Raw genomic sequence first — 22,723 nt, 5'->3', positions numbered from 1 at the left:
ACAGAAAAGGACCGCGCGAAAAGCGCGCAATGGTCACAATATTGGCACGCTAGAGAAAGCAATTAGTTGGGTGTTCTGTTCACTATGCTGCACATTATGTTGTCCCACACGTTGATACACTCGGCACATAATCCTCTTCGTGGACTCACCAACTGCGATACTTGCCCAGAAAACGACTGTCATCTGCTTGTTTACAGAAAACCCATCCTCTTCTATGGGCTTATGGATTTAAGCTTAAAACCTCTCAAAAGATGTCAAAAAGGTCACCTTCAGTCTTAAGAAGCACACTAAGTGTATCTGGTCTTTCTAGAATGATTTTATCACGAGCGTTTTAGAAAGAATTTTTATAACAAATAGTCTGTTAACAGATAATGTAAAATATAGGCCTAGTGGTAAGGAACAGCCTAAGCAATTTATCCTATATGTGTGTAATAAAGGCATCTTAATCTACCTTCCAGCCAACAGAAATAATTTGAGAACAAATAGCTTTGGCATGCCACAGAAAGAAACATAGATTTTTGTTTTGCTAATGTAATTGCAGTGGAGCAGTGTATCATTGTGTTTTAACATACATTAGTGAACATTACATTAGTGAAACAATGAGAAATTCCATGGAACAGTCCTCCTCCAAATCACGGATATACCATGCAGTCTTACTTCTCCAGGAATAACATTTCCTAATTAAATGGTCTGACATTATTTAGGTCTTTAGCTCCTTAAGTGAAGGAACAAACGTGAGGCAGAACAAATGTATGGAGTGAAATGTCCCCAGTTTTTGGCTTAGCTGCGATCACTGAAAAGATGCAAGTATGACGCCCTGTCAACATGAAGGGTATATGTACACAATAAAAGAGAAGCCTTGTGTAACGCTCTACATGTCCCTCCCAGGCCTCCGTACTTCTGTCCCCCAGTGCGGCTTATCAGCTCTTCAGGCCCGCAGCCGGTGATGGGGCCGGCAGCGCCTCTCGGGGCCACACCATCTTCTCCAGCAGGTTCATCATGCGCTCCTGCAGCTGCTGGCTCTGCACCTGCAGCAGGTTCTGCTGCTGCACCACGCGGCGCACCTCGCGGCACGTCTCCTCCATGGCGCGCCGCATCTTCCGCTGCTCCTGCAACATGGCCTCCAGCACACGTACCTTCCTCTTCCGCAGCGAGGGAGAGGGCGATGGCTGTGGCACGCGTCTCCGTTTCGCCGGGAACGTATGGCTCCTGGAAGGGGGGCGGGCCGATGCAGAGTGTGCGGTTAGGTGAGAGAGATGACCACTCAATATTGCATAAGAGGCATCGGAATGCATCGATCCGATACTGACTCAGATAAATGGATCAGGTAATACAGGTATCAGAGACAATTTGGTATGGATGATGCACAAATAGGCTGACACCAGACATAATTTCACTGCATTTCTTACTTCCAGTAACTATATGCATGTGACAATAAACTTCCTTGTATCCTTGTATCCTTGTATCCTTGTATGACATGGGGCAAATCTATTCAACTCTATGTGAATGTATACGTTTACAAAAAAAATAATCTACATTCACGTATGCATTCACGGGGCCGGAGCATCCCTAACTAGAGACTTTTTGGAGAGGACCTCTCTGTTTACTTTACAGTTAATTTATGTCATTGATGTCCTAAATGGGGTCATTATGACAGACTCAGTTTTAGAGAGTACGTGTCCAATGAGGGCTTTATTCTTGTACTTTTGATTGAAGTTGTACTGTGTACATGACAGCTGTTTATGTTACCGAAAAGAAAGGGTTTGTGGGAACAGTTCACCTTTAAATATTAGCATCTAGAAGATGTAACATATACTTTAAAAGGTGTAAGAACAAATCCAACAATTAGAAGACTAGTTTAAAGCGTGCATTTACATTAAAAATTAAACATTGTCTGTCCTTACTTTGACCTCTGTTCTCATAGCGACCACTGATTGGGCGATTCACTGCTTCAGAATAAACTGGAAGAGTCACAGGTTAATGACAGCTTCAATTTCCCCTTGGGGATCAATAAAGTATCTATCTATCTATCTATCTATCTATCTATCTAGGTTAAAAAGAACATGACATCCGATTGGATGCCTCCTTACCTGGAATCTGCTGAGTGCAAGCTCATAGAGCTGTCAGACAGCTCCTCGTCGTCTATGAGGTCCTTCTCGTCGGAAGAGCCTGTGTACTCAGGGATGAAACCGTGCACAGGTGAGGCTCCCGGCACAGGCACAGACACCTCTGGGTTCTCGGAGGACGGTCCAGCCTGATGGGGGTCTAGCGGTTCGTCTTTCCCACAGCCAGGGGGTTTCGATAAGATCCTCTCAATCATCTTGTAGTAGGGCCAGTCTGATGAGCCTACGCCATTGGTCGTATGCTTCAATTTCCTATGCAACAACAATTACTATTTGTCAGCTCTAAGGTATAAAGGTTAGAGATGAGATTCAAATACTTGACATATTTACACATTTACATTACATCAATTAATTTATTTTGACACTTTTAACCAAAGTGACTTAAAAATGAGGAGTAACATTAAAGCTTGTGCAATAGGAGATCTAGACGTAAGCATAGGCCTTAGAATTACAATAAACAATAACAAAAACATTTGATAAAAAAAACACACAGCCAGGTGGCTTGATGCTTATGGACAGACCCCGTGTCCAGATACAGATACAATACTCTGCATGACTGACCTCATGCTTTTCGTCCTTACCTGTATTGGAAAGACATGTTTGTAATCTTCATCTTGATCTCCTCGCGGTGCCTGTGTTCCCCTGTGATCTCGTAGAGTCGGTTGCCCATCTTTTCGTAGATCTTGGCGTTCCTCTTGGAGCCCTTGAGCGCGCCGTAGAACTCCTCCCAGACGTAGATCAGGGCCTTCATCTCCGAGTCGGTCCAGTTCCTGGCCCGCCGGTGCTTTTCTCCAAAACCTCCCGGCACGATGTAGCTCACACCATCGTCAGAGGCCATTCTGAAACCTAAGAGAGCGACACTGCTTACTTGCTACTTGTAAGTATCTCTATCTCTCTCTCTCTCTCTCTCTCTTTAAACATAGAAAAGTGGCTTTTTACACTGAAGTGCACTTTCCTATGGAAGCCTTTTCCACTGCATCTAGTACTCTGCTGCAAAAAAGCAGAAATATCTATGTGTGTGTGTGTGCATGCATAAGAGAAAGAGAGTGAGTAACAGAGAGATCTCAGCCTCTCCTCTCTGAGCTCTCAGTTAAGAGGCCTCAAAATGGGGCATGCAGCTGGATGGATCCGGTCTAAAAGATTTTAAAACGGGAAGTGCCGTCACTCTGATGTCAGGTTGCCCGGGTAACGGGTTGACTGGGTCCTCCCCCGCTCTCCGAGTGGCTGAGCCAATCACTCGCCCCTCCCCCACGCTCTCCCGAACTCCAACAAAAAGCTTTTAGCTGAAAGTCAATAAAGTGGGCCAGTGGAGAAAGCCGGGGGAGGGGGGGAGCCAGGAAGCAGTGCTCTGAAATATGATCCCTTTGGGAGCTAGTCTGAGAGACTAAAGAGAAAGAGAGAGAAAGAGAAAGAGAGAGAGAGAGAGAGAGAAAAACACTCCGCCGTTTCCAACGACAAAATGAGCTATTTGTAGCCCACATGTCTGTCCCAGACCAATTTAAAAGCTTTTAGGTTTGTAGCTACACACAGAGTGGAAATGAACATCTCACTAGAATTATAACAGCTAATCAACTTAGAGGCTGAATAAGCCGAGGAGCAATACTGGAGTCTGGAGCAGTAAAGGAGGGGGGGGGCAGAGCTCTCAATTTGAGTTATTTTCTTTTGGAGACAGACAAGGCGCTCGATGGCCAAGCAAGTGTACGTAGCATGCAGCTAGACACAATTTCTTCTGCCTTGATGTAGTCTCCTCCATCAACTCAAACCTAGTTACATTGAACAACCCAGAATTAGCCTATATTGTCTATGCAATTACAATTCCTGAAGCCTGTGTGAGGTTGGATATTCAAGGAAGGCTCTGTATTATCTCATTGTTGTTAATACATATTTTTAATGATAATGATAATAATAATAATAATAATAATAATAATTCGTTTTTATAGTGTCGGCTCCCTTTTGGAATTCTAGACTATCATGTCACAGCTGTTATCTCATCACTATTTTTGTAATGTCCTGCATGTGTGTTTACTTCTTCACTACTGGATGCCAACATTTCCTTTGAGTTAAATAAAGTATCTATCTCTCTGTCTGTCAGTTTGTCAGATACTGTAAGCTACTGGATGGCAACATGGATACTGGATGCCCCCCCCACACACACACACACACACACACCCAGACAGAGAGAAGTCCTCCATCCCCAAAGCCCTGTCGCTGTTGGAGACAGACCCACTCCCCCCACTCCTCCTTCTCTCCTCTCCTAATGTCTACCCCTCCACTCCTACCCTCCCAAACGCAAGCTCATTGTAGAAATGACACTGTGCATGCATGTGTGTGTGTGTGTGGGTGTGAGACGCCCCCCTACCCACCTCCCCCACCCCACTATCTCTCAAGTTGAATCTTGGTATGAAGCATGTTAATATCCCTCTGTCCATCTGTCTTCTCCCAGTCAGTGCTCTAGAGCAAACCAATCTGTCACTGCCTGACCAGTATGTGTGTGCCATTGACTGTAGAATACATTTATTATGGTGTGTGCAGGCCACACCGCCAGTACTGGTGTAAAAGGTCACATTTATATTATTTTATAATTAGCCTACACAAAGATGGGTTATTATTATTTATTATTATTATTATTTATTATTAAAATATTATTTATATTTTGTTGTGCCCTTCACCTCTTCCCTGTCTATCTATTAGGGGTGGGCGATATGGACAAAAAATAATATCTCAATATTTTTTGTGATTTTGACGATAACGATTAGTCGATATCCTTTAAAAATTTGTTTTTGTTAAAGTCTGAGTTACTTTACAGCTCATTATTTATGAATAGTATCATTACAATAATAACCAATAACCTACCTGTGACTTTTTAACCAAATCAACCAATGCATTGTCACTCTGACACATTTCCAATTCTGCCCCCACTTGTGTGTGTGGCAATGACATGGTCTAGCCAGCTACATTAGAGAAGATGAATAGGCCTAACAGTTTCCCAAGAGAAAGTCTGAAGCTGAAGTTCCTTTCAAACCTTTACATAGGATTCAATGTAAAACTAAGAGCAGACCAACAGAGTAGCCTACATCTCAGTTATTTCCTTCTATGTTTTGTTTTAGAGCAATCACGTAGGCTAGCATTCCAAGTTACAGAATAGAAACTAATGCGTTAGCTTATGGCTAATGTAAATGAGAAATCCCAAAGAGATGCTAACGGTTAGCATAATCGGTAAACATAGATATTTAGAGCGAACTTCAGTCCATTTACAAAAGAGTTACATGAGAATAGTTATTTGTTTACAACTGACTATTAAAATACTCAAAGGCTAATGTTTTCTCTACATATAATACCGTGTAGGAAAAAACGTGACTGTCTCATCAATGCTACTTGAACAGAAGTAGCCGCATAAAATCCCAAGTAGGCTACTCTTGCTGCACAAAATAAACATTAGGCTGCGTGGGACAACAGTTGTGACCCACTAGTGATCACGTGACACTTGCTCTGCTGCACTTCTCCCGCATAGCCTACCTCCTGGGAATGTATGAGTCTTCAGTGCGTGATTTCGAGTGTTTTTTCCCCATAAGTAATTTAAATACTCGATAATGTCAATTTGCACATCGTTAAAACAACAATCACGATATTATCGCAGACGATATATATCGCCCACCCCTACTATCTAACCCTCTAGTAAGTATCTTTTTATTAATATAGAGATAGGCCTATTTATTGAACAGCAGCATGGTGTTATTGAACAGCCCAGATAGCAAACATACACTGGGACGGAACTGGGCCACACCTACCACAACGTCCGGCACGGATCTGCATAATGGACCTGATCCGGCCCAAACGCATTATCGGTCCAAAATTGGTCTGGATCCATTTGGACGGATCTGGTACCAATAAGGGCTAAGACTGGCCCAGTTCCGTATGGTAGTCTGTGTTACTGGCGTGTTCCAGATCTGTTTATCATATGCAATCTGGGTCCGCTTATTGTGTGTGGTACGGACCCGTTTATCAGACATCAGCCGGCTTTATTTGACATGTGAAATGTGATTGGTAATTAGGGCTAATTATCCTGAAAAATCTGTTTGCTACACATTTGCTAACAGGTTCGTTATAGGTTCACCCAGGCTAAAGTTCGTAACGTTTTCCCAACAGCTCAACTGATAAACATAAGGTTAGGCTACAAACACAAGGGGGGTAAAAAAAACTTTACACATAAGTGTCTTATTATTTTTTTTATTCAACAACCTGGCTGTAGAAGTGCAATCCCAGACAAAGTTTAAGTCGTGTTAATTCCACTGTTCCCATCGATATTCAGGCTGTCTTCCTCAGTCATCTCCATGGTCAATCTGAAACAACAAAAAATAAATATGAGCCATTTATTCCTTTTTGAAAATAGGTTAAGTCACAATTACACTCGTTTTTTTATCATCAGTGATCCTGTTGGCGTTAGCTGTTACCAAAATAGGCTAGTTATTGTGATGGCTGTTTTGCTCAAGCTAAGCTAGTAGCCTAGCCTATATTGCTGGAAAATAATAGTATAACCTTACAGTAAAGTTATCAATCGCTCGTTTGCTTATTGTTGTCTCTGAATAAACCAACAGAGATAAAAAGCAGAAAAGCAGAGCCTACCTTGAAAAGTTGGGCTGTCCTAGTCCAGGCTGGCAAATCATGTCAAAAGATTGATACTGAGCAAACCAAAGATCCTTGATAAACGTTACTGCTTGGACTTCTACATGCGTGGCAAGAATATGGGGTTGTCTCATAGCACTGTTTGATCTGACACAAACAACAATTGACTACTTTTACCACTGCTAGGTAATAATTAAAATAATGAAACGAGCATATGATCAATATTGAGCCAACTATATCTTCTTTTCCAGCCTTACTGTAGAAATGTGGCCATGGGAACATAGTGCACCCCCATGGTTTCTAAATTTGTGCCATTCCAAAATACCTTTTTTTTTCTTTAGCAGCCAGTTGACAATGAAGTAGGGAAAGGTCAATTTAGCAGAATCAGCACCTTAATTAATATCATTACCACCTGGGTCTGCTGTGAAAAAAATGGTCCTTCGCTCATATCCATTATCACAGGTTTGGGCCAAATCGGTGTTTTGTATTTTAAACGCATCTCCTGACTTCCAGTTGAGTTGCGGAAATTGGACCTGGGACAAATCTGTAAACCGGTGATAAAACAGCATTGCTAGCAGAGCTGAAACCTGTATCAGGAGCAGACCTGGCCCACAGTCAGATACCGTATGTCCGCTACAGACGGATCTAATGGCTTTTATGCGGATCCGGCCCAAAGGAAATTGCTATCTGGGAGTCCAAACCACAAACAACACTTGGCCGTTCATTCATGCTCTATTCATAATATATCTCATATCTTTACCCTACTGTCATCCACCACTTTTATAACTATGATTTTACATACGTACCTACTTTTAAATTAAAATCTGCAAAGCCTGCAATCAGAACAGAGAAGAAGTGGACAAATGAAGCGAAGGAGGAGCTGCAGGACTGTTTTGACTGTACAGACTGGAGTGTTTTTGAAGAAGCCACAGGTGACCTGGACAAACATACTGACACTGTGACATCCTACATTAGTTTTTGTGAAGGAGTGTGTGTGCCAACAAAGACTTTCCGCATCTTCAACAACAATAAACCATGGATCACTGCAAGACTGAGTCAACTCCATTAGACCAAGGAGGAGTCCTACATCAATGGAGACAGGACTCAAAACACTCAGAAACACAAAAAGATCAGAGCAGCTAAAAGAAAGCTTATCTGAAAACATGAAAAACCGGTTTTCAGCTAACGACTCTGCAGCACTGTGGAGAGGCGCTCAAGACATCACCAGCTATAAGAGACCAGGCCCCCCCTGCTGATGCTAATAATGGCCTTGCTGATGACCTGAATGCCATTTCTACTGCAGGTTTGAGAGGGAAACACTTACACCCCTCCCCCACTCCAGACCAACTGCAGCCCCACCACTCACCTCTCGCGACACTAGTTGCAATATTCTCCTGAACAGAGATGTTGCTGTTGTGAAAAGGTTATCACTACCTACTTTACATCGTAGAAGAAGCAATGTCAGCCTTTCTCTGAGCTGTCAGTAGCATTGACTTAGCAGATATCCTTTAGTTGAAAATAAATCTCTTTGTTACCTTTCACTGGATTATTGACATGTCCCTGGGTCTTAGTTCTTTCCTCTTGATTCCACGTGTTGCAACTATCGCTGGTTACTTTGTTAACTTATTCAGCAATAATGTGCAGGAGCTGCCCATGCGAGGCTGAAATTCGTTGCGTGACAGAGGAAATTACATCGTTTTGACGTCACACTGTCATGCGACGTGTCGGGAACGGCAAGTATACTGTAAAGTTAACAGCCTCCTGTCTCAGGGCCTGTGTGCTGTCCAGCTAGCACCAATCTTCACACAAATATTCAACAGGTCACTGGAGCTGTGCAAAGTCCCCTCATGCTTCAAAAGCTCCACCATCATCCCAGTCCCCAAGAAAGACAGATGGATTCTCCATCCTCCATCTAAATCAGTGTTTCTCAAAGTGTGGTCTGCGGACCACAAGCTATCCCAAGTGGTCTGCGAGTAGACATGGTAAAACATAATATAGATGAGTTGTTTGCCATTTTAAACCAACTTGTATGTAAATCCAAACAGTTCTGCAACACTGCCTATGTAAGCCACACCAATTTAATTCATATGAATCCTCTGACACAATAAGCAAGGTGCAAAGACAATAAGCAAGGTGGTTCAGTGAGTAGGCCTATTGTGTAATATACTATACTAAGTAGGTCTTCTGTTTTTTTTTTTTTAGCTAGGTGGGCCGTGATTTTTTTTTATTGGTTAAGTGGTCCTTGGTCTGAAAAAAGTTTGAGAAACACTGATCTAAATCCTACCATCATGCTTTAGGTGACATGAATGCAACAACTATGAGACACAAATTATTTTATTTATTTATATTAAGACTGACATAATACATGATCACATCATACTTTCCCAGCTTATGCAACTTAGCCACTGTCTTGAAAACTATATATAGTAACACCCCCATTTATCACCACTTTTGTTCAGAAATTCTAAAACAACAATGTTTTTTAACACTTCAAAATAACATTAGCTAAATTAACATGACATTTTTCAGTAGCCATAGGTGTGTAGATTTGAACAAAATCTGTGTTTTTTTTTGTTAACGGGAGCATTTACTGCCTGAAATATCCGATTTTATTTACCACGCTCGGAGTTATAGTGCTGGCCTGATGGGTCGCCCATTTACACCGTTTCAACGGCACATGAACGGTTAGACCGAGAATTCTCGTTGTGAAATTAAAATTCCACTGGAGCTCCAAGCGGTTGTGTACACGCAGCCTTACAACACTGTCTACAGCTCTTTGAGTCACGGTAAAATGTCATTTTTGGCTAATTTAGATACACCTATGGTGTGGGTGGTTGCGTTTCTTTAGGAGTCGACTGTCTTGGTTTGTATAGAAATTGATATTAAGTGACACATACACGCAAGACGGTGGAAATACGGGACCGACGGTAATAGGGGGAGTTCCGATAGCCTAGCATAATAGATGGCCCTTACAATGACCAAAGACCTTAGTAGTACAATTACACTGAACATAGCCTAGGCCTAATGTGGACTAATGTGATTTTTTACAGTGGGTACTATTAATTGAATTCCCTAATCCCTAACTTCACAACAGTTCATGACATGTGGGGTGATGACAGCTACCCCCTGCCACTGCAAGCTAGGCCTACAATATCAGTTGTTATAATTAGCAATATAATCAGCAATATTGTGATAGTGAAAACTAATGGCATGGTGTCCCTGTTAATATCAATTAATTGAAGCCCTTTTAAGGTGTGGTGAATTTTTTTTTGCGGGCTCTATGCACACAAATTACCTACAACGCAGGATTGTCTTTCAATCCTAGTGACGTCCCTGGTTTAGACATTGTTTACTACAGTTGGGTCTGGTCAAACTAAATCGTAGCTTACACAAGCTCAGCAGTTTCAAGCTCACAAGTTCACAAGCTCTCAAGTTTTGAATTAATAGTGCCTATATCACGCTACGTTTTACAAAATGTAAACACCGCACTCTCCCGTTTGTTTTCTGTGGGTGCGTGATCCTAACCTGACTCTCACCAGATGAATCTCACCTCATCCATCTGGGATCAATCCATTGAAGTGTTGCTTCAGAAGGCTGGGCCTAATCAAAAAATGCTTGCATATGATCAGGGCTGCCAACATTTCAAAAAACCTTGGAGTGAGATTTGGTGGGGCCAACCAAAATTTTGCTGCGGAAATTTTTGTTTGGCTCGTTCAGCATTATACCGTACAGTAAAAAAAAAGTACATTGGTTCTCAGGTGTAGGGACCAGGGTCCCAGAGTTAAATTAACGTTGGTATCAAAGGGATCTAGCCTAATGCTAGGACCATGGGTGATGGAGGCATTCTGAAAGTGGGTGGGACATTTCAGTGGGGGGTATGGGGGTCCTCCCCCAGAATTTTTATTTTGGACTAGATGCAATTTCCTGAATTCTGGTACATTTTACCAGGTTATTTAGATACTTCTATATAACAAAATAAAGCTAGCCTACGAAATTAATAAAAAGTAAATCATGCATAATTTATAATTTAAAAATAACTCAATATATAGGCTACTTGGCTACGCAATAAGGTTTCCATTACAGCACTGCGGACGTTCAATGAACGCATGAAAGCGGATAAAGTAAATTAAATATCAAACTAAAGCGAAAATGTCATGCTTTTGAAGGCCTACCATTGTGCAGTCTAGCTGTGGTTAGTGACGTGATGCTGTTTATGGGGAGTTTTACATAAACCTATAGGTTATTATTTATTTGGCGTACAAACAGCACTGGTATTTCGCACGGCAATAGTGGGGGGGGTCCAAACTAACAATTTTAAAAAGTGGGTGGGTGTTTTGTAAGAATTTAAGAAATGTTTGTATATTTTAACTTTTAAATCCATCAATCTGGTGCACTTTTAAAAATAAATTCAGAGGTCAGACTTGCTTATTTTTATGGAAATATTTGTGCTGTAGGGCCTAGCCTAAGCTATTTTGCACTTCAGAATTATACGTAACCATGCATACACAGGTGGAATAGTTATGGTGATATTGCAATAAGTTCACAACCACAAAAACATATGGTCCATTTCACAGTTCAGAAATGTTCAGCACTCCATGAAATTATGCAGAAGTGGTCACCTGTGTTTTTCAGCTAGTTCATTGAAGATAATATATTGGTCATTGTAATGGCCATAGCCTACAGGCTATTCCTTTTTCAGGATGTACCCATATCTGCATGATGTGAATGTTTGCATATGGCTTATGTCAGGCTTTATATCAATATTTGTGTCTACTTATTTGATTTTCTTTATATTTTTGCATTAATGTCACTAGAAAGCATGGCAATATAAATATATTCATTTATCTGTGTAAGTGGGATTGGCTGGAACCTGACAATATAAGAACCATGATAGTGGGATAATCTACTGAGCAATTTACAAAAATGTATGTAGGCCTACTGACAAATAGTTTACATTAGAATACTTTATAATTTCGCCCCAATGAGGCTATGTAGAAATGTGTTGCAATTTCAAAAACAGAGGCATGCTTTATATCCTCATTATTCGGTACAGTTTGCTGTTTATTGTGATATTAGGTTTGCCACATGTTGTGTGAAGGGTTAGTGAGATACTACAACCGAGAGTAATGGGTGTGCACTGTGTGCAAAATGCAAATATGATTAGCCTAAATTGCACGTCGGTTCAATGATAATTTTCTTGCGAACCATTTATCACAGCAACTTGGCGCTAATATCATTGGAAAGCTTAGATTCCGCTCGTTCACATGATGTGTGATATCATGTATAGGTTTAGTTTAGTTGAACCTAATCTGCCAGGTATTTGACCTACCACGTTGACACTTCAGCGTGAAAAATACTCAAAGCATAGGCCTACCTGAAGCCGGGGGAATGCGCCTGGGATGGCTTTTGAAGTAGCATCGCAAATGAGAGAAAATTTAGAAAATTCAGAAAATTCCACAGACAGGGGGTTCTCTTGAACCCTCTCACGGTCTCTGAAAGCATAACCGTGGCTCAACAGGTAGATCTATAGGCTAAACTCATTTTTCAGGCATCTGACCGACCGGGTTGACACTTCAGCGTGAGAAATCGTGGGTGTGGCGTGTGAGTGTGTGAAACTAATCAAATGCGTGTGTCTCACGGCCAATGCGTGAGAGTTGGCAGCTATGATATGATTGGATAAGCCACTTGTCCGTCATCTATTGACATGCTACTTCAACCACTCACATCGAAGCCAACCCGTGACGCTGATAACAGTCTCACAGTCGCTTCTACGCTATGTCACATCTATGAAACTCCCGCCCTGCGTCCTGATTGGCTCTACCATAAAATCTGGTGCAGAAATCACTCTCAACGGAAGAGGTCCCAGATGGATGTGAGTGAAGCTAGGCGGAGCTAAGCGGAACGAAATTCATCTGGCGAGAGTCAGGTTAGCGTGATCCAGGAAACTAACAGAAAATCAAAGATTGGTCGCACTCCAAAAATGATTTTTTTCCCCGCCGATTTATTTTCAGTAGCAACAGGGGTAAGTAAACGTTTCGGCCTTATGGCCTTCGTCAGTGTGTAAAATGTAAGGGCACAAACCCTGAACTGCCGTCTATGAGTTAGCTGCCCCATTTTGGTTGCTTTTTTTTAGCGAGCAACCCGGGGATTTTAGCTCAGTTGTCAACACGCTCGACTTCCACTCCGAGGCGCAGCTGTTCGCGGGAGTGCTCGAGTGCATGGAGTGCAAAAACACTATTTTTGACCATTTCTGAACTGTGAAACTCAGCAAATATGCTTTGTGGTTGTAAACTTACTTATTGCTGTAGGCTATCATCATCATAACTACATATTTCACCTGTGTATGCAAAACAGTTTTGGCTACAGCACAAATATTTCCATCCATAGAAGCAAATCTAACCTCTGAATTTCTTTTCAAAGTGCACCAGCCCCCTAGGGGGGGTTGGGCCCCAGTGCAGTTGTGGGTCTAGTGATACCCCTGGTACAAATCAATATGGGGGCTATTTTGACTGAAAGAGGTGACCAAGAAGCTAGCAATTTTTGTCCAAAAAAGCATTGCCACACAACGATACTCAATATGTTGTCCAACGGTGAGTCATTGCACCGACACTGGATTTCAGGGTTCCTCCACCTGCCAAATCCCAATTTAACCACTGGGTGTAGCCTTACATAAGCCTGTGATTATCCTGTGGCTGCACCTAACCTTACCTACCTTTCTTGTGTTATACTATGGAATGTTATGCTATGTTATGAAATTGGAATTAGCATTTACGATTAGCATTGGATTATTTAGCATTTGTTTTAATTCTCCACAGGAATTGGGGGAAGGAGACAACCGCATACTGTAGGCTATGGTATGTTTGTGAAATTGCAGGTGTCATTGTTTTTCTGCTATTTTGTTGTCTTGCATTTTGTGATTTTGTAAACCTTGTCCATCGAACCCCTGGTATTAGCCTGCTAGCTCCCGCTATAATGAATGCTAATGATGTTAGCTAGACTAGAGACAAAATCTGGAGACATTTTCAGTCCACAAGTGTAAATACCTCCAAAACATATAGGGCCCTACCCAGATAGCAAAATGTATTTGGCCCGGATCCGGCCCAGATCCACCTTCAGATCTGGGCCAGATCCGCAAAACGGACCCGGGCCGGTGTCTTTTGGCACAACGGGCCATTACCGTTCCGCATCCGTTTTCATGATCTGGCCCAACTCTGGGACGGCTCTGAACCGGATGTGTTTTTTATTTGCGGATCCGGGCCAAATGTGCAAATTATCTTCATGATCTGGGCCAGATTCGGACCAGATGAGTGTTCGATAGTAGCGATTGCGGCCCTTATTTGGGCCAAATGTGCACTTTATCATAATGATCTGGGCCAGATCAGGACCAGATGAGTGTTCGATAGTGGCGATTCCGGCCCTTATTTGGGCCAAATGCAGACCAGCTCATTTTACGTCTGGCACCCATTTGTACTATATAGTCAGTCACAAATCAAGGAGTTACAGTATTTGTTCAGAATTTCAAGTTAAGATTGTCAAATAAAGGATTACTAATAAAGCTTTTTAAACAGTAACATCCAATACCCCTAGTTGAACTCAGTAGCCAGTAGTTTGATCGTGTATATTAAGTGTTAATTTATTCCAAGATGTTGATAATTTATCTAAAAATCAAAACCTTGTACTAATTATTAAATTTAATTTATCACACACACTTTCCCTCTCAATTTATTACACACATATGTAGCATGCACTGGGTGGTGGGTGGATCTTGTCCTTACTGGCCCTGTTGAGACAAAAAAGGCAATCAGCACACATGACAATCCTTGGCTAATGCTTCCTGTACAAAAATGACATGACTCAACATTATCAAGATAGTTAATGATTTGAGTTGAGTTGAATTTGAGAATGAATGATTTGTGATGCAGTGTGTAATGCTTCCACTAGATTGGAAATGTAAAAATCTTGTTTGAGAAAGATGACAAGTCTTAGTCTTGGAACAAGAACATTTGAAAAATGTGAAAATGGAGGGTACAAATTAGAAGACAAAGTGGAATGTCTATTTCTATTCCTGTTCAAACAATTTAAGCAAAAAAAAAGAAAAATATAGCTGCAAGCAGCAATGAGGGGGCCAAGCAGATAGGCCGGAGTAACCATGGCAACGAAATGCTGTTAGCTCAATGCTGCAATCAGACGTATGGCCATAAGCTGTCAAAGCAAGTTTCACGTCTAGTACGTCAAAAGTTACAAGGCAAAATGCATTTTTGCTAATTGCAGTGACCCTAGAGGTCAAAGGTCACAGAATTTCTTCGGCGTTCACCTGATGGGGTCATGAGTCCATGTACCAAGTTTGGTTTTGATACATGCAACGATTGCTGAGATATGAGCTCACTTCCTGTTTGGCGGCTTCGCCACAAATTTCGATTGATGTGACGGGCTTAACGCTTCTATCAATTGTTACAGAAATAAATGAAGTGACAAGACATGGTCTGAAGATGGTCTGTGCCAATTTTGGTGAAGATCAGATGAAATTTGTGACCTGTCTTGAAATTGTTGGTGTTTTTGATCAAATCAAATATGGCGGCCGAATAAATTATATTGATGTGACAAGTTGCCCTTAGTTGACCTAAGGACCTTTCACAGTATTACCAGACACCACTAGTACAATTTAATTCTAAGCACAGCAGCAGCTACAGGCCAAAAGGCATGTTTGTGAATTACAGCGCCCCCTAGAGGTCAAAGGTCCTCCTGATGGGGTCATGAGTCAATGTACCAAGTTTGGTTTTGATACATGCAAGGGTTGCTGAGACATGAGCTCACTTCCTGTTTGGCGGCTTCGCCGCAACTTTTGATTGGCTTTTACGGGCGAACGGTAATACTTCCGAAGACAAAAAGTGATAACTTTTGTGAGGCTTGGTCTGAAGATGATCTGTGTCAAATTTGGTGGGAATCAGAGAAAGTATGTGACCCCTGATACATTTTAAGTGTTTTTGATGAAATCCAAAATGGCGGAAAATCCATCATGGCGGAAAATGACGTCATAGGGTGCGTTGAACTCGGCTTGGTCCAAGGATTCCAACAATACCTGACTTTTGAAAATCGGACCAACAGGTCAAAAGTTACGTGCATGAACGCACGTCCAACTTTGGTCTGTTGGTGGCGCTAGAGGGTTTGAGTTGCCGACATGAAACTTGGTGACATGAATCATGGGACTGTCCCCAATCAGTGTGCCAAATTTCCCAACTTTTTACCATACGGTTCTATGGGCTGTCATAGACTCCCATTGCATATAATAATAATAATAGGAAAACGTAGAAACACAATGAGGTCCTCGCAGCTTCGCCCCCCAATTATATCCAAATCCAGCATGGTTTAGGTCCTTGTAGTGGGCCTATACTGTAAATTAAGCTCTGCTTAAATTATGTCATAAAAATGTGAAAATGGAGGGTACAAATTTGAAGACGAAGTGGAATGTCTATTTCTATCCCTTTTCTATCAATTTAAGCAAAAAAAAACCCAAACAATTTTAACATCCAAATCCAGTGAGAATACACAATACTACATTGAGTTCCAGCAACAGACATTAGCTGATGTACTCAATACTTTAAACCCTTACCAAAACTCTAGGAACTACGTTGTGTGAAGCCACATTTCAGAGGACCTCTCAGCCAAACGTTTAACAGCTTTCTTATAACACTTAAACATGCAACAATGCATTTAATCTAAAGAAATCTTACAACTATGCCAACATCTAGACCAGAAAAGCCATGTGATACTTGCCGTTGTTTAAGAGCTCAAGTTTACAACGTTCAAATGAAAGAACCTGTTGTCACCTGTTGTCATTGGCCTTTTTAGTGGTCCAAACAAACCAACATCCAACAACAGGTTCTTTCATTTGAATGTTTATCAAAAGTCAAAGTGGGCCATAACTGTAAACTTGAGTTCTTAAATAGACGTAAGAAAAAGTTCATGAACTGCAGCTAACACTCGAACAGAGCATGTGTTGCGCTCCATGAAAACAACCGAGACCAGGGAGAGGCGCAATGTCAAGCCGCTGATGAAAGCGACATTTCAGGGGACTTCTCAGCCAAACACTTTCTTATAACGCATGCAACATGCAAGCAATCTAAAGGAAATCTCGTAACCATGCCAACATCTAGACCAGAAAAGCCATGTGGTCGATCAGGAACACCATCATGATGGACTCTAAAAATGATGAGTCAGTCCGTAACACAAAATCATCTACCGGGTATGTCATTCTGTGGTTGAAATAAAAACCTGGCTGGCAACACTTATCACATCCATGATATGCATTGTGAGCCTTTATGTTCTTCACAAATGCTCTAGCAGGGGTGTCACATACACCCACAAAAAAGGGCAATAACAACAGGTTCTTTCATTTCAATGTTTATCAAAAGTCATAGTAATGGGTAATTTGCGCGCCTGACAAATGTCTTGTCAACATTTCATGTCAACAGTGTAATCAGAAATACCTAGGCAGTTACACTTTGGTACTTGGATGTGTATGGTACCTTGACAGCTACCACATGCTATGTCTTGTGGGTGAAAGTATTTTTTTGTTTATGTATGTGGACTATATGTGTGCTTGCTGTATGTTCTTAAGGCTGCTGAAACAACTCAATTTCCCTGTGGGATAATTAAAGTATATATATCTATCTATCTATCTATCTATCTATATCTATCTATCTATATCTATCTATCTATCGAAAAAAAATATTGATGTGTCCAATACTTGTACTCACTAGTATAAGTAAATGCTTACTGACCTTTTCTTCAGTTAGAAATGAATTGTAAATGAACTAAACGTGACAAGGTTTTATTTCAAATGAAGAACTATGAATATGAATGTTCTTTTTTTTTTGTTAGAACGGAAATACAGTCATTGGAAAAAATGTTGACACCTTCAATACTTAGTAAATATTGATTTGCCTTGGATCAGTGTCACCAGTAAAGCATCCTCATCTCCCCACACCTCCTCCACCATGCTTCATAGTTGAAAACAAATGTAGAAACCATGTAATGTCAATGTAATGTCATCAAGTGTTATTACATGTTCATGGTGTCATGTTAATGACAGGTTCATGTCACTCTGTCGAAAACCTCAAGTAAAGCGTTGCTATTTTTTTAACACCCATTCAGATGCTGTGAGGAGAGGAGGATTTGTTGGTGAGATCTGATGTTGAAAAAAAAAATTAAGTCATGGCTACGAAACGCGAGAGACCGGGGTGGCTGGTGGGCGACGGAAGAGGTTCCTACAGAAAAACAGAAACCCTGCTGCTAATGTGAGCTAAGGGGGGACAAATGTAACAGATGTATTATGGGGGTGTACTGTATTTGTTATTTGTTATTGCTTGGGGGGAACAAATGTTATTTGCACCTTTTGTTATTTATTTATTTATATATTTCATGACCGTTAAAGTGATTTAATATTGAAGGTTTCATATTTATTTATTTATATTTTATAGCTAATGCTTGTCTCAAGTGATTTTAATATTGAAGGTTTAGAAGTATAGTGTGTATATTAACACAATAAACTTAGATTTCTTTGAATTCTGGACTATTGTAACTTTCTTTTTAAACAATTAGGTAAGGTAAGTTTATTTATATAGCGCATTTCATACACAGAGGCAGTTCAATGTGCTTAACAAAGATAAAGGCAACTCAAAGATAAAATGTAGTAGAAATAAAGTAATAAAATGAAGTAAAATTTAAGTAAAAAATAATACAAATAAAATAAATGAATACACTTTAAAATAAATAAAATACAAAAATGGAGGGGGAAGAAGAGAGAGATAAAGAAAAAACTGAAGATGAAAATAAACCATGTGCTCGTCATCAAAACCTCACACATCACTTTGGATTGGCCATCTGCTTTTCCTCCTGATGCACACTGCTTTCATCTGCCTAGAGCCCTCTGACTCTAACTCTTTAGATAAAGCATGCACCTCATGTAGTTTGATGGACAGTAGTAGGTTTTTTTTTGGCACAAGGGCTACTGTACACAACATTTACTTCACTGACCAAGTCAGAAACACTTATATAGGAGGAGACCCATCACTTAAGAAGTCCCATAGGAATGCATTACGGCCGTTCGTAACTCAAAGATGGTGGAGTAGAGAAACTGGTAGTCCTGCCTTGCCGTGAAAATAGCCAATCGCATCGTTAGAAGCTGTATGACTGACAGCTTTTTGTTTACTACCTCCATCACCATGGTGATAGCCATGCCGCAAATGTTGGCGCAGGCGTTGTGAGCAAATAGCTATTTTAAATAATGTATTTTTTAGCTTTATTTCAGCGATGTGCGGTTAGGTTTGACATTGTTCAATTCAGATTTAAACAAGGATTCACACAATATATTTTTTTAGTCAGTATGACCAGCCTATCTGGACTTTTGGATATCTCCCAATGCATTTTGATAGGGATTGGTCTTGTTAAGCCCAAATAGCTGCCCAAAGGCGTCTCCAATATGGCGGCCGAGTGAATGGACTTGCCTTAGAAGGACTTTGCTTTGGTGCATCTATTTTTGATAAAAACAATAACAATGCTGAGTGCGGGCCCTGTATGGGCCTAAAGAGGGCAATGAGGGCTGCCCATCACTCTAGAGTGCGGGCCCTGTGTGGGCCTAGAGAGGGCAATGTGGGCTGCCCATACAGGGCCATTACAGGGCCCACACTTTTGAGTGTGGGCCTAGAGAGGGCTTACGGCTAGACGAGGGCAGCCTGTGCGGGCCTTGTTAGGGCTATTAGGGCTAAGTGAGGGCTGCCCGTGCGGGGCCAGTACTGCGGGGCCAGCGCTTTGCCGATGAGCAAGCCCTCACGGGCCCACTGTGGACAGCCCACTAGGGCCCCCTGCGCCAGCCCAAAGTGAGACTTAAAGGGACCCGCATGGGCTTGCTTGCTGTGTGCAAACGTTATCGCATAGCTAGGCCACTTGTTTACGTTATCTGTTAATTACAGCAACATCACGTGTTGCGCTGTCCGGGCTCCCTACATCTGACGTTAGCTGTTGCACGGTAGGTTTTAGCTTTATTTACCTCGATTTACCTAAATTAAGCATAACGTTAGAGTAATGACTCTGTACTCCTTATAGGATCTGTATGGTATCCTAATGTGGTGACTGCCTTGCTGTTTTGTTCCTGTTTGGGGTTTGCTGTGTGGAGCGCCTTCCGCTTCTCTCTGTGGCCTTCCATCGCTGCGTCTCTATTTGTACTCATTTGTTTTTGTTTGTTTTATACTGCATGTACTGTCAAGTGGGCTTTCCCTGTGTATGTTGCTTGTCTCTCCTGCTGGGGGCTGCATTGGGCGCATGTTGGAGGGTTTATTCTCCTCTGGTGGTGTTTATCCCTTATTGTGTGTGCTGTGTTAATTAGTTTAGATAAGTCACCTTTTCATTTTGATTTGCAGTGTGATTTGAATCACAGATTTCGCCTCAGAGGCTTTGACATCTGCCCTCTACGGTAAGCCCAATCTAGTGTCAACATTGATCCTGACGATTTAGCGTTACATGGTGTTGCTCTGTTATTGAAGTGCATGTACATTGATCCTGTCTTAAATAAATAAATTGTTATATTTTTGTATTGTAATCTCACGTCTCTGCCTATTATTCAGACTACCAACTTGTGTGACCCTAGTGGTAAACAGGAAATTCTCAGGTTAATTTAATGGGTAGGTTTCTGGGTACAGGGCATTAGAACCTGGTGACTGTTTATATACACGGTAGGCTACTATCACACAAACAACAGAGACCAGGGAGAGAACCAAGCAGGTCTGTTCAGACACTACATTAACAATATTCAAACACACCTAGCTCCACTAGAAACAAATGAGAGGTACCTGAACAGCCTTCCGTGAATATAGCCCATTCTTTTTTTTTTATAAGCTTAATTGATGAGACAAATTTGAACGTGAAATTGAACTGTTATACTCAATTTAATATCAATATCTTATTGCTTCTATGCATAATGCATTTAAATGTTAAAACAGCTTACCATGTAATATATTTAGTTTTTTGAGTTTTAAATGTCAGAAACATAGGCTAAACAGTGCTACAAGACTTACTTACCTTACTGAAAGGCAGGATTGCAGACAGGGCACGCCGAATTCACGCCAGTCACGCCACCTCAACGCCTCGGTCCTGGGGCTGAAGAGACGGGGGAGGAGGGAGAAGGCATGATTCATTCGATACTTGGATACCCGTCTAACAGTATAAAATCATTATTTTCACGTACAAACACGTATCTCAAAACATAGATAACTCGCCAACATCCCAATTCATTCCATTGGCAGACGTAATAGAAAGTTTTACAATGATCGAACTTGTCTTAAAGATGGTGCCTATGATTTCAGCTGTCTTAACTCTAATCCCTGATAACACCTTTATGTAATATTTTTTGGTTTTTGAGTTTTAAATGTCAGAAACATAGGCTAAACAGTGCTACAAGACTTACACTTACCTTACTGAAAGGCAGGATTGCAGACAGGGCACGCCGAATTCACGCCAGTCACGCCACCTCAACGCCTCGGTCCTGGGGCTGAAGAGACGGGGGAGGAGGGAGAAGGCATGATTCATTCGATACTTGGATACCCGTCTAACAGTATAAAATCCTTATTTTAACATACAAACACGTATCTCACAACATAGATAACTCGCCAACATCCCAAATCGTTCCATTGTTAGGGACCTGAAACCGGTCTATACGGTAAAATCTGTACATTTTCATGGTGGATTACGTCGAATAAGTCGACTAATCGCTGCAGCACTACAAAGAATCTGTCACTGTTTATGTTATAACTAGATTGTAACTCTGTAAAGTGTGTTTTCCATTGCTGCTGCTTCAGTATTCTCAACCACGATTACCACGAGTTTTGAAAATGCTCCCTCCCGCTATGTAGTCAGGATGGCGCACGCTGAGGGCGAAAGATTCTAGAGTGGAGCACGTGTCCAGCGTTCCACATTCAGCTTTTAGAGAGACCGTTATCTTTGATTATGAGTGCACCACTGGGGACTCGAATTTCCAAATGACGATTGTCCGTCGTACGAACGAGAATTTTAATCCCTGATAACACCTTTATGTAATATATTTTGGTTTTTGAGTTTTAAATGTCAGAAACATAGGCTAAACAGTGCTACAAGACTTACACTTACCTTACTGAAAGGCAGGATTGCAGACAGGGCATGCCGAATTCACGCCACCTGAACGCCTCGGTCCTGGGGCTGAAGAGACGGGGCGGAGGGAGAAGGCATGATTCATTTGATACTTGGATACACGCCTAACTGTATAAATGTAAAACTGTATATTATTTTAACATACAAACACGTATCTCACTACATAGAACACATCTCAATTATTTTCTGGCTTACAGAGGATGCAGTAGCGGTTAAGGAATCAGGCTAGCATGCTAGCCTGGAAATTGTGAGTTAAAATCTCAGCCTAAGTTGCTCTAAGGGAGACTAGCCCTGAAGTAACAAGTAAATTGACCAAATTAAGTCGCTTCAGATAAAAAGCGTTGCTAAATTAATTTGTACATGGATAAAATGAACATTTCATTAACCCTTGCTTACCCCAAAAGCTAACGTTAGCTAATTGTCCAAGACCAGTTTAAAGTAGCGTAAACGTCAAAAGGAGCCATTAACATTATATGAAAGCAAAAATAATGTATTTCATTCTAATATAGTTGAAGCAAATAGGCTTACCTGAAACAAATCAAACGAACTCTTCTTTTCACTAGCTCTCGTGTTCACCAACCGCTCCCGTTAATGTCTAACTCAGCTCTGAGGCAGTAAGACGAAATCGTAGAACTAAAAATTTGCGCTTCCGTTTCACTACGGCTGGCCGTATCAGTTGTGACTGTGCTTCCCGCCCCCTGGTGTCTGATCCGGGTCAATGTTTCCACGACAGTAAGACAGAGGTGACAGTTACACGGATTTGCCAGTTTGAAGGCGTCTGTCCGGAGTCTACTGCT

At 41.4% G+C, this 22,723-nt stretch overlaps 1 protein-coding gene across 1 annotated transcript; it reads right to left on the bottom strand.

Annotated features, from left to right (window-relative positions):
* Positions 1-398: 398 nt before the first annotated feature.
* On the bottom strand, positions 399-22,519 carry msantd1 (Myb/SANT-like DNA-binding domain containing 1). The gene is made up of 6 exons (XM_048236778.1): positions 22,455-22,519; positions 21,219-21,291; positions 20,823-20,900; positions 2,705-2,969; positions 2,091-2,375; positions 399-1,209 (listed from the first exon to the last, which is right to left on the bottom strand). The coding sequence occupies exons 4-6, from the start codon at positions 2,959-2,961 to the stop codon at positions 921-923; spliced, it is 831 nt and encodes a 276-aa protein (XP_048092735.1). The 5' UTR covers positions 2,962-2,969; positions 20,823-20,900; positions 21,219-21,291; positions 22,455-22,519; the 3' UTR covers positions 399-920.
* Positions 22,520-22,723: the final 204 nt, after the last annotated feature.

The sequence above is a fragment of the Alosa alosa genome, chromosome 24, assembly GCF_017589495.1.
Source record: "Alosa alosa isolate M-15738 ecotype Scorff River chromosome 24, AALO_Geno_1.1, whole genome shotgun sequence".
Lineage (NCBI taxonomy): Eukaryota > Metazoa > Chordata > Actinopteri > Clupeiformes > Clupeidae > Alosa > Alosa alosa.
The sequence above is the reverse complement of the archived record's forward strand: the minus strand, read 5'-3'. Positions and strand labels throughout refer to the sequence as shown.